This window comes from Chlamydotis macqueenii, chromosome 24, assembly GCF_036417535.1.
Source record: "Chlamydotis macqueenii isolate bChlMac1 chromosome 24, bChlMac1.mat, whole genome shotgun sequence".
NCBI classification, from domain to species: domain Eukaryota; kingdom Metazoa; phylum Chordata; class Aves; order Otidiformes; family Otididae; genus Chlamydotis; species Chlamydotis macqueenii.
The window spans coordinates 7154122-7169675 of record NC_141579.1 but is presented as its reverse complement, the minus strand read 5'-3'; the positions used below and the strand labels follow the sequence as shown (position 1 = coordinate 7169675).

Genomic DNA, 15554 nt, shown 5'->3' with positions numbered 1-15554 from the left:
AGGAAGGTTTAGGAACACTCACAACGCCTGCCAAGCCGTATGTGCCACAACGAGCATGGAAAGCGGGAACAGATCCACTGGGAGCTGCCACGAGCGAGTCGGCGGCCCAGCGGAACTGCAGAAGTAGTAACAACTGCTCCTGCGAAAAGGGGAAGCAGGCCACGCTGCCAGCATCACGTCAGAATCAAGACTTGCGTTTCAAGGAGGAGGAGCGTGACTCTGGGTGCAAGAGAAACACACCTGAGCGACCACAAGCCATCAGCTCAGAGTCAGAGGTGCATGGTGGAATGCGGACACAGCTGCAGGAAACACTTGCGGACTAAAGCAAGCCGGCAAGCGCCAGCAAGGCAAAAAAGCCATTTTAAAAGGTTACGCTGTCTGAAGAGCCTTGGATCGACACTTTAAGAACCAGACCCATGATGAGACATTAAGATGATGGAGGAATTACACGAGTGATGGGCAGTATTTCTCAGTACCAAGCGCTGGATGCTACTGCCTTTTAGGATAAGCCATGGTTTGGGAGAGCTCTCTCCAGCAGCCCCGACTTACACTCAGCGGCGCGGCGCCTGTGGTGAAATGCAGAGAGCAAGACTCTCCCTGCTCTCCCAGTAGGGGCTGGAGAGGAGGGAAGAGGGGCAGGAAGCATCAGCTGCTCACAGTAAACTAAGCTCACAGAAGCTGGCACGCCGTTTAAGTTCGGGAATCAGAGCGTCCAAGGACGCCGCAGCAGTGCCTGCTTCGGGGCCCCAGCACCCTGCCTCCAATTAAAACTCCCAGAGCGCTTACACAGATCAGCAGCGTGAAGGAGTAGAACCCACCACCCTCCGGAGTGCCGTTTTCTCTGCCGATACCTCTAAACCACTCTCGAATCTGCCAGAGCTGCCAACGATGAATAAACTCCTCAGTCCTGATCCTCAAAGCCTTAGGTTTTCCATCCCTCCCCTTCCAAAGGCAAAAGTTCTACTGACTCCTTTAGAGAGACTTGCTTTCTGCTGGCAGCTGGGGATTTTACCGTAGAAGTTATCATTCAAAGGGAAAACCTGCTGTCAAACCAGTGCAAGATTCTTTCTTAGACTGTCACAAAACCTTAGGGATGGGCAAAATCAAACACTCCTCTTACCCTGCAGCCGAGACCTGGGGTGCAGCAACGGCCCCTCTGTCGGGAGTGTGCGCGTCAGAGGAACTGCTCCACAGGTGAGAACTTTTGTGCTTCTTTCCGTTCCCTTTGTCTAACGATGGCTGGATGCGTTTGATTTTCGGCTTCATTTTCGCGGGACCCAGCACGGAGCTACTCGCGGACTGCTGACCAGAGGACGGGGAGCCTCCGGGAGACGCCGAACTGGCGTGCATCGCTGAGGAGGAAGCCTTGTTTTGCTCAAGCCCGGTATTACCGGGAACGTCGACCAGCTGCGGAAAGCTGGACAGCTGCGTCGCCGCCGAAGCCGTGCCGAGGTCCAGCTGGGATGAAGCGACCCCAGCTTTGCCGGCTAAGAGCTGCGTCATATGTGGGAGCTGGTAAGAGCCTTCCGGGTCAGCAGACGACGGAGCAACCGTCATGCCCATCGTCTGTGCCGAGGGCAGAACACAGATGCTCGACGCAGCTGTCTTCGCTGCCGTAGACGGAGGCGGGGATGCTCCCAGTTGCGAAAACATCCCAGAGCTCGGCGGCAAAGTCATGTGCTGCTCCTGAAGACCGAGGCTCTGCTGACTAGCTTTGATCAGGAGGTTGCTTATGGAACCAATGTCCCCCAACAACCCAGGGCTAGTTAGCGTTACCGAACTTTGTCCCAAAACGTGACCGGGAACCGACCCGGCGGTAGTAGGGGCTGCCGTGGCCGGCATGGATACGACGTTCAGCACCGAGGAACTTGACGCTAGGCCCGACACCGGCCCCGCTGGGAGGTGACTGGCATCTGGCCCGATAACACTGGGAGACGTGCCGACGGCAGCAGTGGTCCCACCTTGCGGGAGCAAGGACGTCTGCTCAAAGTACATGACCCCAGACTTGGGCCTCTTGATAATATTGGGGACGGTTCTGTGGGACGTTGAATTGATGGTTCCTAAATCCAGCGGCTGGTTGGAAATCTGGGAAGGAGTGAAATTAATTAAGGTCATGTTGGAGACCATATCAGGAGGAGCTACAGCAGCAGGGGTGCCAGAGGGAGCCAGCTTCTTCTTCCGGGACTGCAGGCGGGATATCGGCCGTTTCTTGCCCAGGGCAGCTGGCGTCGACGCGGCGGTCCCGAGGTCCGTCCTCTGACTGGCTTCAGACACCAAGAGCTGAGGATCCGGGGGCGGCTGCACGCCGATCAGCAGCCCAGGTGAAGGACTGCCGATGTTTGGCGGGAAGCCAGCCTGAGTGGCTGTGGGGAAGGGGTGTATATGCTGGTGATGGGACATGGGCAGCAGGCCCTTGCTCGCGGGAGGGAATAACGACTGGGAAGAGGGCAAGCTTGGATTTAGCCCCGTGGTCAGCGTGAGCCCGCTCCCCATGGGCCCCAGCACTGAGGCGTTGGTCTCCATCACGCTCTGCGCGGAGCTAACGGAAGGCGTTAACTGTATCTTCTGAGTCACCCCGTTGGGAAGGGTCTGGAGGACGTACAGCGGCTGCATGTTTTGATTGACTACCAGAAGTTTCTCTGCGGCTGGCTTGAGGTGGGGCGGCGTTGTCTGCACCGCAGCGTTGGAGATCTGCGAGGGGCCGGGGCTGTCCGTGGAGTTTGGCACGTACTTCTGGCTCTGGAGGGGAACGGTGGGCGACACTGGCACCTGGATACCCGGGGTCCCGCTGTTCCTCGTTAAATCCTGGCTGCTGCCGTGCCCTTGCTCCACGGGGCCGCAGGGCGGGCTGGCTATGTGCTCTGCATCTATGTGACCCTGGATGAAGTGATCAGGGGTCATGTGTCCTTCGGGGCTCGGGTCTACTCCTGGACTCAGGAGAGCTGTATCGCCCTCCCCCGAGGCAGGTTTTTCTGTGACCGTCACTCTCTTTTCCCCGGACTCCGTGGAAGGCAAAGCAAGCATCGACCGCTCTCCCGAGGAGGAGAGCGAAGACTCCGAGATGACGGCCAGCCTGTTGTGATTTTGGCTGGGCACCGTGGGGCTGCGCGTGGTCAGAACAGAGAGATCGGAAGGAAGCTCCAGCGGCAATTCAAACTGCTCCTCCGCTGAAATGGAGGAGGAGACGCTGCTATCCACCGGTTCGGTGGTTGGCAGCTGCTGGGAGAACACCTCAAACAAACCCATGTCCTTGCCACGATTGCTGTCGAGACCTAAACCTTCTCCAAGCGTTAGAAGTTCCGAAGACGAGGACTCTGGACTTTCTCCCAGCGCCTGCATGGACGGCGTGTTCTTTAGTACGAAGTCCATGATGTCAGAAGGGAGGATGTTCCCACAGTCGTCGCTGTTGTTATTGTCGGAGTCGGATTTCAGAAGTTCTGTGTTGAAAGTGTCCAGCAAGTTCTTGTCAGAAGGCGTGCTTGCGTGAGCCCTGCGGCCCGCTTCCAACGAGCTCAGCTGAGCTTCCAGCGAATCCTGGCCTTGCGCTTTAACCCTGCTCACAGGATGGCAGTTATCCATCTTCGGGTCGGTTTTGTGGACAGCGGAGCCCTTGGTGACTTGTACCTTCTCTCCAGCTTCGTCGGTTCTGTCGAGCTTTAGGTTCTCTGTCCCGTTTTCTTTACCGCTCCTTTTCGTCACCTGACTGACTTTTCTTGTTGTTGCCGTGACACTCGTATCGCTTTCCGTTCCATCATCCACACCGTCTAGCTGCGAGATTTTTGGAAGATCACACTGCTCCTCCTCCCGGAATAAGTTATGGGGTGCAAGCCTCTCCTCCGCGTTCGAGGAAACCACCGTTCTAGTGAAATTATAGTAGTACAAGTCGTCTTCATCTGACGTGCTCAAGTCATCCGCACCATCCACTTGTCCTTCCGCAGACCGCTTTCCTCGCTTCTTCCCCGTTGAGTTACTGTAGAAGGGAATGTCTTCCTCTCCGTAAGACCTCACACCATACAGAGGAGTCAGTCCAAAGAACATATTGGATCTGGCCCGAGCACTTCTCCGTGGATACCTCCGCTTGTACGAGCCTTCTTCTTGAGCTTTACTTCCATCCTGGAGCATCAAGCTGTTATCCTGAACGGGTAAACTTTCATACGTGTTGTTTTGAGATTCCTGTGCTGGTGCTTCGTTTGGACTGCCCTGAACGGCAGAGCTGTCTTCCGGGCTTTCCGAAGTGGAGGAGGGCTCTGCCAGAGCGGCCGCCGGTTCTGCTCCTGCAGACTGCGGCTCAGCATCACTTTCCTGCTGTGCGGTTTTAGACTGGTTTTCGCTTTCCATCTTGAGAGGAGTGAGGGTGACTTTAACGGTGCGCTTTCTAGGTGCCTGCGACTCCTTCGAGGCAGAGGCCACTTCCATCTGCGCTGACGAACCTTTAGATGACCCTTGAGAAGGTGAAGACTTCTCGCCCGCTTTTTCAGCGGGAATATTATTGCATAACCTCTGGCTAATTTGTTCCGCTGCCAAACCCTGATTACCAAACTCTGGTTTCAGGTTTCCTTCATCGCTACCTACTCCTTCACCTGCGTCGGTAAGAGATTTCAGGGAATGCTTCTCTTTAAAACTATCTTTCTTTAACTTTTTCCCCTTTTGACGCCTGTCCCTAGGGGCAGAAACAACCTGCTCACTCGCTGCAGGACTTCTGCTATTTACTCCGGCAGACTTCGAGGTCTTGGCATCCACCTCATCAGGCGAAGGCGTTTTCTCCGGCTGGACAGGTTCCACGTGCTGATCTCTGTCTTTCCTTGGGCCTCTCTGATGCAAAGGCGGAAAAGATATTGTTTCTTTGGAAGAAAATGATCCTGAACACTCTTGAAAGGTTCCTACTTTGACATTCATTTCTGCGCCCGATGAACCGGTCGGTTGAGTGGACAGTTTGGAGTTTCCTCCAGATGCAAAACTATGAGCTGAATAATCTGTGTCCTTCGAGGTCAGCGTTTTCATCTTCTCTCCCTTGGAAGGCACACCTTTGGCTGTCAAATCTGAACTGCTGGAATGTTTTCCTTCCGTAGACTGAGATGCATCCAGCTGGTAAGTTTTACTTCCGCTCGTAGCCGCCGTTTTCTGGGAGCCTGAACTGGCAGAGCAACTTTGAACTGGAGTGCTTGGAGTGCCTGCGTTCACCGACCCCACAAAGCGGTCGGTACCTTTGCCGCTCAGTTCGTGTTCTGAGGAGGAGCCCACGCTGGAAACTGCAGATACGCTGTGCCTGGAATAGGTGTTCGCGGCTCGCGTGGGGGAAATCATCCGGAGTTTGGACTGCTGCTGCGCCAAAGAGGAGGTGCTGTGCCTCCTAGAACCAATGCTCTTCAGCCCAGAGGACAGTAAAGGATCTCCTACTGTCACTATCTCATGGGTCACTGGGGTGGGACTTCCTGAGAAAATAAGGCAAGAAAGACTGTCAAGTGATCTGAAAACTTCACCATCAACACACACCCAATCCCTTCACGTAAAATACAAGAAATTAACAACCACAAAAGCCTTTCAGCCAAACAGCGCTTACATAATGATGACACGCGAGATAGGTATTAAAAATCTGATATCAATCAGTATTCACCACGTACAGCTGACAAGTTTCTATCTCAGGGTTCTCTATCTCGACTTCTTTAAAAGCGAATTTTCAACACCAGTTTGAAACAAAACATGACTCATTCACACAGAACTAGTCGCTGAATTACAATACCAGATTTCCGAGTCTCTCTGGAAAAATACCGACTGAGATGATTAAGTCCCTAACCTTTCTTACAGCTCTTCTATGTCACTGCTGTTATATTGCCCGAACAGGGCTCTCTTCATCCCGGGGAAGTTTTTGTTTCAGTCCTACATTTTCTTGACAGGCCATCTCTACTGTCTATTTTCAGCACTTTCTCTCCCTCAAACCTATTGCCATTTCGCTGTTTTCTCCAGAAACAGAAAACTAAACATCACGTTCTGGATGAAGCCAAAAAAAACAGGAACCAAACCAAAAGGATTTCCAAAACAAACAAACAGAACACCCCCTCCCAAACCCCCAAATCCAAGTCAGCAGCCCTTGAAATACCTGCAGAGGGTAACGGCCTAGAGCCGGGCGAGCGCTGTGTGGACGGGTAACTTGGCGTCCTGGTCCTGAGGGCCTTGGCGACCACTGGGTAGTAACAGGAACTAGAGGTCTGGGAATGCAAGGGACGGTCTGGTGACGGCGGGTTTACGATTTCAGGTGTGTTTCGGCTGTCCTTAGGCAGAGTTTCTGTTGTTGTACAAAGGAGAAACAACAGCATAAGCCATCACGGAATCCTGAAAGCTACGATCCGATAAAGTCTGTATTGCTGTCAGGTTTTGCCCAGAGTCAGGGTATGCGCTAAATATGCACAAAGTCAAAGGCTGCTGCTTCCTTGCCATCAAGTAACGTCTGGTTTCTTCTCCCAAGAACATGTCCAAATACTTGCAGCAACACAGTAACCTCAGCTTACACACGACATTCCATTACAATTCTATAAAGTTTAAGATTCTGTGTTTCCAATGATGACTATTGTAGAAGTTTAAAAAAAATCTTCCACAGCCTCACCTTCTGGGAATGGAAAAAGACAGGGCTGAGGATTTATTTTTTTAACCTCATCTATGGATACAGAGAAAGCAATTTGGAAATACGAAAGAAGCGCAATGTTGAACGTTCAGCACTTAACAACCCCTGTATTATGCACCAACACTGACACTCGAAGGACCATTTGGAGTTTTACATCACTAGAAAACCCTCAGACCTGCAGACTGGAAAGCATTACTGCAGTAGTTTCCATTTTGCCCAAGTTTTCAAAGTTACCAGTGCACTCAGGAGCTTAGCTCCTTTTTTTTTTCCCTTTTGAAAGCCTTAAGATGCTGTAACGTAACTCAGGAGCCTGAAGCAGATCCTAGTCCAAATCGGTTTTACGAGACACGGGTCCTAGCTGCTACCTGGTGTTCCGGCACAAGCACGGAGAGAAGACACCCTCAGAGAGTCCTTCAGAGGTTACCTGTCAGGGGAACCGGACTGTGCGCAATTGTTCTGTTATCATCGTGCTCTACAGTACTGTTGATGTCCGGCTCTATGACCGGAGGCCGGCACTCCATGATCTTGCAGGTATACACACAGCGCTTCCTGGCATCTGTTGTGCTCCAGTACACCCTGGAGCACCTGGAAGATAATTCAAACAGGAAACTATTTACTCAACAGCCGAGTAAACCTCAGCATTCCTATTTTCAACTTTCTGTTTCTCAAAATTGCACGGGACAAAGGTTTCCTGGCACGACACGCTGCACACCTCGCTTAATCACAAGATTCCTGGACAGTGCATGAAAGCTACAGTCCATCTTTGCACCTATCCCTCCAGCGCTGGTTCAGCATCCGATATACTCAAAGACATCTAATCAGGAAACAGCTCATACTCACTGATAGCCGATGGGAAACAACTTATCTTCGCAGTCCGAGAGGTCATTCAGAATTCCTAAACAGTCTATCGTCATGGAACCTGAGCAGAAAGAAGAACAGCAAAGTTCCGTGAACCAGACTTCAGCACCAAAGGTGGATCAAGCGCCCAGAGACCGGATCTTACCAATCATCATATGGATGTTCTCTGGTTCCAAGCCACTGAGAAATTTTCTTCTCAAGCTGATCCCTTCAAAGTCCACAAAAACTCTCCGAAGAACTTCAAACCCATTCTCAGGAACCACCTGGAACGAAAGTGCACAAAACTCCTGGTTAATTTTCTAGGAACCACCACACGTACGCTACGCAGTCTAACTCGATTGGAACTGCTGCACAGTAGGACTTGCCAGGCTCCCCCATGCCAGTCGTATCACTGACTTCTCTCTGACAGCACTGCGGTCCGGCCCTTGTTCGTGGGGAACACGTTCAGTATTAGCTTCTAGGAAGCGCTCACAGTTACAGGCTAACCCCACCTTCAGGTGAGGCAGGCTGGGAAAGAAGAATCTCACCTCTCCTTTGATCAAGTCGCGATGCCTCTGGCAGTAAACTTTCTTATCGTCCAGAAAGACGCAGTTCTTGGCTCGCGAGCACATAAAATGATAGTTGCTTGTACAGGAAGTAAGGCAGCAGCCTACTGTGGCGCCCGACTTCTGGCAGAACTCACATCTCTACAACAGCAAGGGGAAAAAAAAAAAAAAAAAAAAAAGGAAAAAATTAATCCCTTCTCAAACCAGGCTGCCATTACTGTCGTCAGTTGTTTTTTTCAGCACAGACAGAAGCTTAGAGTAATGCCTGACCTTCCACTTCACTGCTGTAACATTTCACTACCGCGACCACGTGCACAAGTGAGACACGGAGGAGGAGGTGAGAGGAAGAAGAATCCCTCACACAGGACAACTGTTGCATTTGCAGACTGGTTCCTCCAGGCCTCAGACTTTCAAGTGTCAGACTTGCAAGCTTCACCAATTAACACATCAACTATTTCTTACTGCCGGCTAAGAGCACTCCTATTCCACTGCTTCTGCTGTTTTAATGAATATTTAGGACCGAAAGATGCAATATTAAAACAAAATTTGGACAAACTAATCTCAAGTCACACTTGCAGTCTCATTTAATTCTTCAGGAAAGTAAGTAAAAACCAATTCACAACAGGAAGATTATTTTGTTTTCCAAGACGGCGTGGGAGTTCAGAAAAAAGGCTCCACCACCATTCTTTTGCAGCCTTTAGCAGAGTAGCTATGTACAAGCCAGATGCCAAAATCCTTCATCTACACTCAAATATGAAAATTCACCCTGATCAATACCTTGAGCTGGACGATACATGCCTCCAGTTTTTGTCTTTCATACATATATAAAGTTTAACCCAGCTCCAAATACCAGGTACAGGCTCGCTCTCTCTCCTTCCAGTTCCTCCGCTGTCGTCAGTTCGGGCTGCGACAGAAGCTCTGCCAAGTCCTTGTATTAGGGAGGCAGACGTTGGCTTTAACGCAGCATCCGGCCGTGCTTTAGACATTCCACATTATTTTTAAAGACAGGTTGTGACTACAGACATGGCATCAACTGCTGAAGGTACAGCACTGGCAATGGAAGGCCTTCTGAGAAAAATACTCTTCCAATTCTCCTGTTACAAGTTCCTATTGTTCTCCACAATATTTCTGAACTCGGCAAGGATAAGACAGATTTTCAAGTGTCTTCAGTCAGTTCTATTATATATAGTGTAAAAAAAAACCAAACCCACCAGCTGCTTTCCCCTGATCACAGCCATGTGCACGTTCTTCAGAGAACCATCATCATCTTCAAACACTTCTGCTGACCATAAAGCACAGTTCACGTGTGTCCATTCGTTTTGGCCAATGTAGAGGAGACGTCCAGCATCCTACAGGACAGAGGGAAACGCTCTTTTCAAAGGTTCCAGGAGACACAACAGCGCACAGACAACCTCCAGCCCACTCACAGCACCAAATCTGAGTACTGCTTACAGCAGCTCCTACCAGAGCAGGCAGGGGCAGACACTCACGTTAGCACTGTCGTCACCGTACTTCAGGCACAACGCGCACTGCCTGTTGTCCTCTACGTCCGGAGGCGGGTTAAGTTCAGGACTGTCCTCTCTGCTTCTGTCAGAGCCTTACAGTTAGAAGAGAGAACGCTGTTTATTCTTGAAAGTCAGGCAGGCAAAATTCATCTGGAAAGACTGTCAGGAAGTGACCAGGGCAGAAGAGCCCAACAGCAGCCCAGCGCTTTCAGCAGCCAGCCTCTGCGCAGCCCTTGTTCTGGGGCGAAGAGGCAGGCGCAAACGCGTGGCTGGGCCCAAGCCCAGCTCAGAAACTCCTCACACGGAACAGCCTCTGAACGACTGCAGGTCACAGAGGTCTCCACAATTCTTCTGTCGCCTACAGAGCTAACACCGCCCTCTCTTTACTACGAGGAGGTCTGGAACGAGACGAATAGTTCTGCAATCTGTTTTCTTACCAGAGATAGGTGGTGTAGGAGGATGTAGAGGAGTTGGCGAATCTGGCTCTCCAGGCCCCTTGGGTTTTGGAGCTGGAATGATTTTCTTCATCAGAGGGGGCTGCTCAGTGCGGTTGCTCTCTTCACGCTCCTGCCACTGAGCATAATTATGGTCAAGCGAAGGGGGCAGCACTGCATTCGGCAACATACCACTGCTGAAACGCAACAAGGAGTCGGCGGTCAGACCTGGCTACGCCGCAGGACCCTGCGCCCTGTCTACCAGCACTACTGACATGCAACGCACAATAACAACTCAATTAGTTAATTACAGTCCACACGCGCTCTCAACAAAGCCTACGACACTGTAAGGTGTGTGACGTGGCCGGCTGTTTCTGTTGAGGGTTACAGACGCAGGAGGGCCACGCCAAATGGGGTGAGGAGGATGTGGGGGAAGCAAGGACTGACAAGCCACCACACAGCTATAGCTAGTTCTGAATAATGTTTTTGGTTACTGTGCTTTAGCTCTAGGAAGTGTATACAAAACCTGGGAATGGGATTACTGTTTAAAAAAAAAAAAAAAAAAAAAAAAAAAAAAAAAAAAAAAAAGAAAAGAAAAAAGAAAAACAGAAAACCCAAGCCCACAAACAGGCTCTCTTGATAGTTTTTGCTTGGACAGCTGGCAAACCGCAGGGTGTTGCAGTCAGACACAAAACAATTACTTACTTGCTTGTTACTTTATTTGGCTCCCAAAATCTGGACTTTTTTACACTGAACCATGGAAAAACACGCTCCATTTGCTGAAGGAAAACAACACTCCATTAGAAAAGTTATACAACATATGCTAAATTCAAAGAAATGCAGCCAAGATCTACTGTAAATGCACAACCAGTAGGATTTCGTTAACGACTCTGACAATGTATTATTTCATTCCTGGAAATACCCAGGCAACGGTAAGTGTGACGGACCCTTTGGATTCCAGCAGCACCAAGCAGTGCTGTGACACCAGGCAGATTTTGGAATAACTGCAGTGCAGCTCACCCGAATAAAGAAGGACTTGACCATGCTGTTGGCTTTCTTGACCTCCGGCTGCCCTCCATCGGAATTAATGGCTGCTTGAATTATCTTCACGATATCGTCACTAAAGTCCAGCTGTAAGCAACGCACAAAATTTCACATTAACAGGATTGTCTCTTGTACAGCGAGCATCCACTAATTTAAGGCATCAAGTGAGCATCCAGATGAGTACAAGACTGACCTACACCATTGACTTGAGTAGAAAAAGAATTTGGCTGGCAGAAGGCTACACAAACCAACCCAAAACTGTTCTCGTCTTCCTTCCGCCTGGAGCTGGCTGCTGTTTGAATCGGCTAAGCTAGCTGCCAAAATCTGGCAACAGGACATCTGCCTAGGACCTTGTGATATACATTTTTCCTCAAGATCACAGGTGCTATAAGGAAAAAAAGAGGGAAAGGATGCTCCCTGCAAATTAAGCTGATCCGGTCAGCAGCAGCATTTTCTATACATGCCCTAAAAATACCACCCCTCCCCACCGACTCCCGTTATCTGGCTAGGCTTCCAGCTGGAATGCGCGCGTGAAGGAGGACCTGTCCCGTTTCCATGAACACAAACATCTGCCTCCGAGCAGAAGCGGTTTAACCAAGTGTCACTGCTGGTTCGAGCGCGCCATACAGCACTCTAAATTACGTGTCTTTGGGCCAACATTAACACGAGCGCCAGCCAGAATTATTTTTAGCAGCACGTTAACCTGTTTCCTTGTTCAGAAAGAAAAGGCGTAAAGCATGCTCTGATATAAACGCTACAGGTCAATAAAGCAACTCCTGGGCTCTATCGTTAGAGCAGAAAACAAAAACTTTGACATACCACAGAAACGTAACCTCCTTGATCCATTTTTCTTTTCACTCCTTCCAGATCCAGAGGTTGCTGCTCCTCCTGTTTACTGACTTCTGTTAGGACGGGCGGATCGGGGCCTTCAGGAGAGCTTCTGGATGGGATACTCTCTTCCGTCTCGGGATTTAAGTCAGGCGGTTTTGCTGCCTGTTAACGTCAGGAACCAGACAGAGGGACATGAGCTGGGGAAGGGTGGCTGCTACTCGTGACGTACTCCCATGCACATTTCCTGGCACAGAGATTCTCGCTAACGTGAAAGAAAGGATACTCAAGTTCTGAATTCCTGTCCGAAACACAGAGACAAAACTGAGCAGATCTTAACTAGCTTTCCGCTGCTGACCTGCAAGGCTCACTGCAGCGCAGAGTGATCAGCTATAAGGATCAAATTCATTTTCAGAAGTCCTGTTTCTGAATCTATTCCGAAGATGTATTTCAAGACTAAGATCCTGTTCTTCTGTCAAAATGCACCTTCACCATCAGAGAGCTAAATCCTCCCATTCCTTGAAGAACTTTACCGTATTTTTTTCTTGTAGCTTCACAAGTCTTATCACAGATACCCACTTCTTTGTTTCCATAGGAACGAACAAAAGAAAGCAAACAAAAATCACAGGAAGGGTTGTTGTAAGTACGATGAAGACACTGTTGCAGCACGATGCACAGCAATACCAGCATTCAAACGAATGCCGGGCAACACTTCAGGGCAGAACACACGAACGGGGACGCGAGGCTCCAACTTACCTGCCTATACCGCAGCAAGTGGCTCGTAGTTCTGGAATTCAGCAGGGCTGTCAAGACCTGCTTCAGGGAAACCTGCAGCTCCTTCTCCAGTGCCAGGCGCCACTCCGCAGGATGCTGCTCCGTACAGTTAATGCAGGTGTAGGCTACGCTCTCGGGCAAGTTGGAGAGTATCTCATACATTTCATCTGGAGATAAAAGAAATAAAGCGACAATCTGAACTCCTTCAGTGAAGGATGGATACAGGGAAACCCCCTGCTCTGCACCTACCCTCTAACTGAAACACTTTTCATGAAACAAAACCATCTCGTGCAACTGCCTGAGCGATACCGCACTTGAGGCAAGTCCTAAGCTCCCAGGACGTCACTGACATTAGTGCTGGTTTATCTGCAGCCATTCTACAGGTATTTTTTGGTAGCTCACAACAGGTGAGGGGTAGAAAGGTTCAAGCCTGGATGGCTTTGGTCTTGCTGCCCCATGTTCTTAAGTAGCGAGGAGATAAGGATTCCCCTTACCAGAAAGGTTTTCACATTTGGAGTGGACCCAGCGGTCACATTTCCCGCACTGCATCATCTTGCTCTCATAGTCGTCATCATCGTAGCACTTGTCACAGAGGGGACAGAAGTTTCCTGCAAACAAGACGTGATTTGATCAGAAGCTCAGCTGCCACACGCACCTTAAAGGCCAGGTGGTTACCTGCTGGCGTGCTAAGACAGCAGCTCTGGGCAACCTCCCACCGGTGAGCTGCCAACAGTTACACCTGCTTTTACAAGGCTGCAAACAACGGCAACAAAGACAACCTGCCCGCAGAGCACCGACTACTCCGGCGCCCTGTTACTGGGCACCCACTTTTGAGAGCGGGGAGGTTAACAAAGTGTTACGTGCAAATATCTTTACAGGGTAAAGTGAAAGGACAAAGATGACATACAGGCAAGGAATTAGGTGGAATAGTCACTGCCCTGAGATTTTTCCCCAGTGCCTCTCTCAGGGTCAAAGGCCTCACGCACAGTAACCGACAAAGGAAGGCACAATCACATTACAACAGGAATCTTGTTGCTTTTAAGCCAGGAGTCCTTTAAAATGTCTTTTTCTCAACTGCTACTTGAAACCCTGGGCCAACAGATGTGTAAATAACTGCTTTACGTGGTACAGCGTTCAAATTCTGGAAGCCTTGAACTGACAACAAAGCACTGGGGACTTTCGTTAGCCACTGTAAAATCTGAGAACCGGTCTGTCCCACCTCGGCCTCAACGCTGCCTTTCACTCCAGTTCGTACTGAGACAAGCTCACCTGGCCCTCTGCTCACCCTACCCCGATGCTGCCTAATTCAAAACCGAGCACCTGAGAGGCTCCTGCCGAAAGAATCGCAACTTCGTGTACCTTTAGCAAAGAGTTTGGCACAATCGTGACACAGCGAGAAGTCATGAGACCACTGTGCGTCCCACCCTTTGCCCGGTGTCGTGGATCCACAGCTCTTGCAGCGAACACATTTGGTACATATCTGGAAAAGGAAGGCGTTTGGAAAGAGTTATTTGCCTGTATCCAGTGCTTTCTGCTCTTTACCTTACGATACATTTCCTAGACTTTGTAATTTCATGAGTGCAGAATGAGAAGTTTCAATACCAGAACTTAACCAAAATACTGCAACTTGCACCTTCTACCTTTTCCCTTTATGGTAAAACAGTGATGATGCAGTAAGAAAGAAATGAAGATAAATCACAGTAGAGTTTTTCTGTCCTTCTGTCTGCACTGAGGAAAATGCCGCCTTTCCCTTCACACAAACCAGCTGCCACATGTAGCTGTGGCATTTCTTCTGACCTAAAATATGAAGTCTTCTTTTAAGAGCTTTCCAACTCCGACGATATCGTAGCAGAAAACACCTAAAAACTACCAGAACCAAACATACTACAGGCAGAGCTCTTGCACCTGTTTGGAACTAAACCCTGAAAGACACAGAACAGTGCTCGAATCCAAACCGTCCCTCAATACCAGTATCAATGGGTAAGTTTGTTAACAGGGTAAATGCTTCCATTCTAAAGAACTTCCGTGTTCTGGGACTGTGATCAAAGGATTACTACAACTGAAAAAGGTGCAATCTCTTGTAAAATCCCGCTTGCTCAGAACCCTATCAACAACCCCCCTTCGTTGCCTAGTTCCAAACGTACCTTCCAACGCAAGAGCCCCCCTCGCCCACAGTGTTATGAGCGGTCAGCAAGTGAATTACCCCAAAAGACATCAAAATCCCTCACCCAAACTTTCTTTTTCTTGGTGGGTTTTGTCGGGTAGTTCGGGCCCAGGCACTCGGGGTGATAGCTGTTTCGGCACTTGTTACACTCCAGCAACTGCTGCAAGGATAAGGGGACAAAGCGTTGGAATGGAGACCCGCGACGGGATGCAAACTCCCGGACACTTTTGGTTTGTGCGGGATTCCCCATCCGGGGCGAGAGGAGGAAGTCGCAGTGAAGCCACCCAAGAGGCGTTCTCCCCAGCGCGCGGCAGTGCTCGCGCAGAGACCCTGCGCCCCCTGCTCCCCCGCGCGCGCTCCCTAGCTGAGCTCCGGAGCGAGAGCCGCTCCGGGAGCAGTGCGGGGGGTGCCCGGCGGGTCTCCCGGCGGTTTGGGGTACCTTGGTGGCCTGGTGCTGTCTCCCACACACGTGGCAGAACTTGCAGCGACGGCAGCACCAGTTTTCCAGCTGGTCCTCCAGGGGCCGCTCGCTCTCCTCCAAGCAGAACTTGTGGAAAGGCTCACAACAGACCTGACAATACACAAACTGCAAGGGGGGAGAGGGAGGGTTTAGCAAGTCAGAAGCTGCTCTGAATTCCCAAACAAGCCCCCTCGCGCTCTGAACTACTTTCTAGTGTGCTTTGCAACTGACGGAACAAGGATATCTACTGGCATGTTCTAGGAGGGGAACTGTGCGCGTACTTCAGACAACCCAAGTACGCGCTCCTCTCCCCAGACCAGGCA

The 15554-nt window shown here is 50.2% G+C and overlaps 1 protein-coding gene across 3 annotated transcripts in view; it reads right to left on the bottom strand.

The window, feature by feature from the left end:
* The window catches only part of KMT2A (lysine methyltransferase 2A), a 42555-nt gene that overhangs the window by 5091 nt on the left and 21910 nt on the right, over window positions 1-15554 (bottom strand). For 2 of the 3 annotated variants that reach the window (XM_086765975.1, XM_086765977.1), the window contains 17 exons: window positions 15211-15357; window positions 14836-14931; window positions 13967-14087; window positions 13102-13215; window positions 12590-12774; window positions 11825-11998; window positions 10982-11092; window positions 10667-10740; window positions 9965-10158; window positions 9513-9619; window positions 9234-9371; window positions 8005-8163; window positions 7623-7740; window positions 7460-7538; window positions 7044-7204; window positions 6098-6283; window positions 1121-5432 (listed from right to left, as the gene is read on the bottom strand). In XM_086765975.1, coding sequence (XP_086622101.1) covers window positions 1121-5432; window positions 6098-6283; window positions 7044-7204; window positions 7460-7538; window positions 7623-7740; window positions 8005-8163; window positions 9234-9371; window positions 9513-9619; window positions 9965-10158; window positions 10667-10740; window positions 10982-11092; window positions 11825-11998; window positions 12590-12774; window positions 13102-13215; window positions 13967-14087; window positions 14836-14931; window positions 15211-15357 — 6476 coding nt within the window. The remainder of the gene's footprint in view (window positions 1-1120; window positions 5433-6097; window positions 6284-7043; window positions 7205-7459; window positions 7539-7622; window positions 7741-8004; window positions 8164-9233; window positions 9372-9512; window positions 9620-9964; window positions 10159-10666; window positions 10741-10981; window positions 11093-11824; window positions 11999-12589; window positions 12775-13101; window positions 13216-13966; window positions 14088-14835; window positions 14932-15210; window positions 15358-15554) is intronic. The other variant, XM_086765976.1, reaches the window with a different exon arrangement.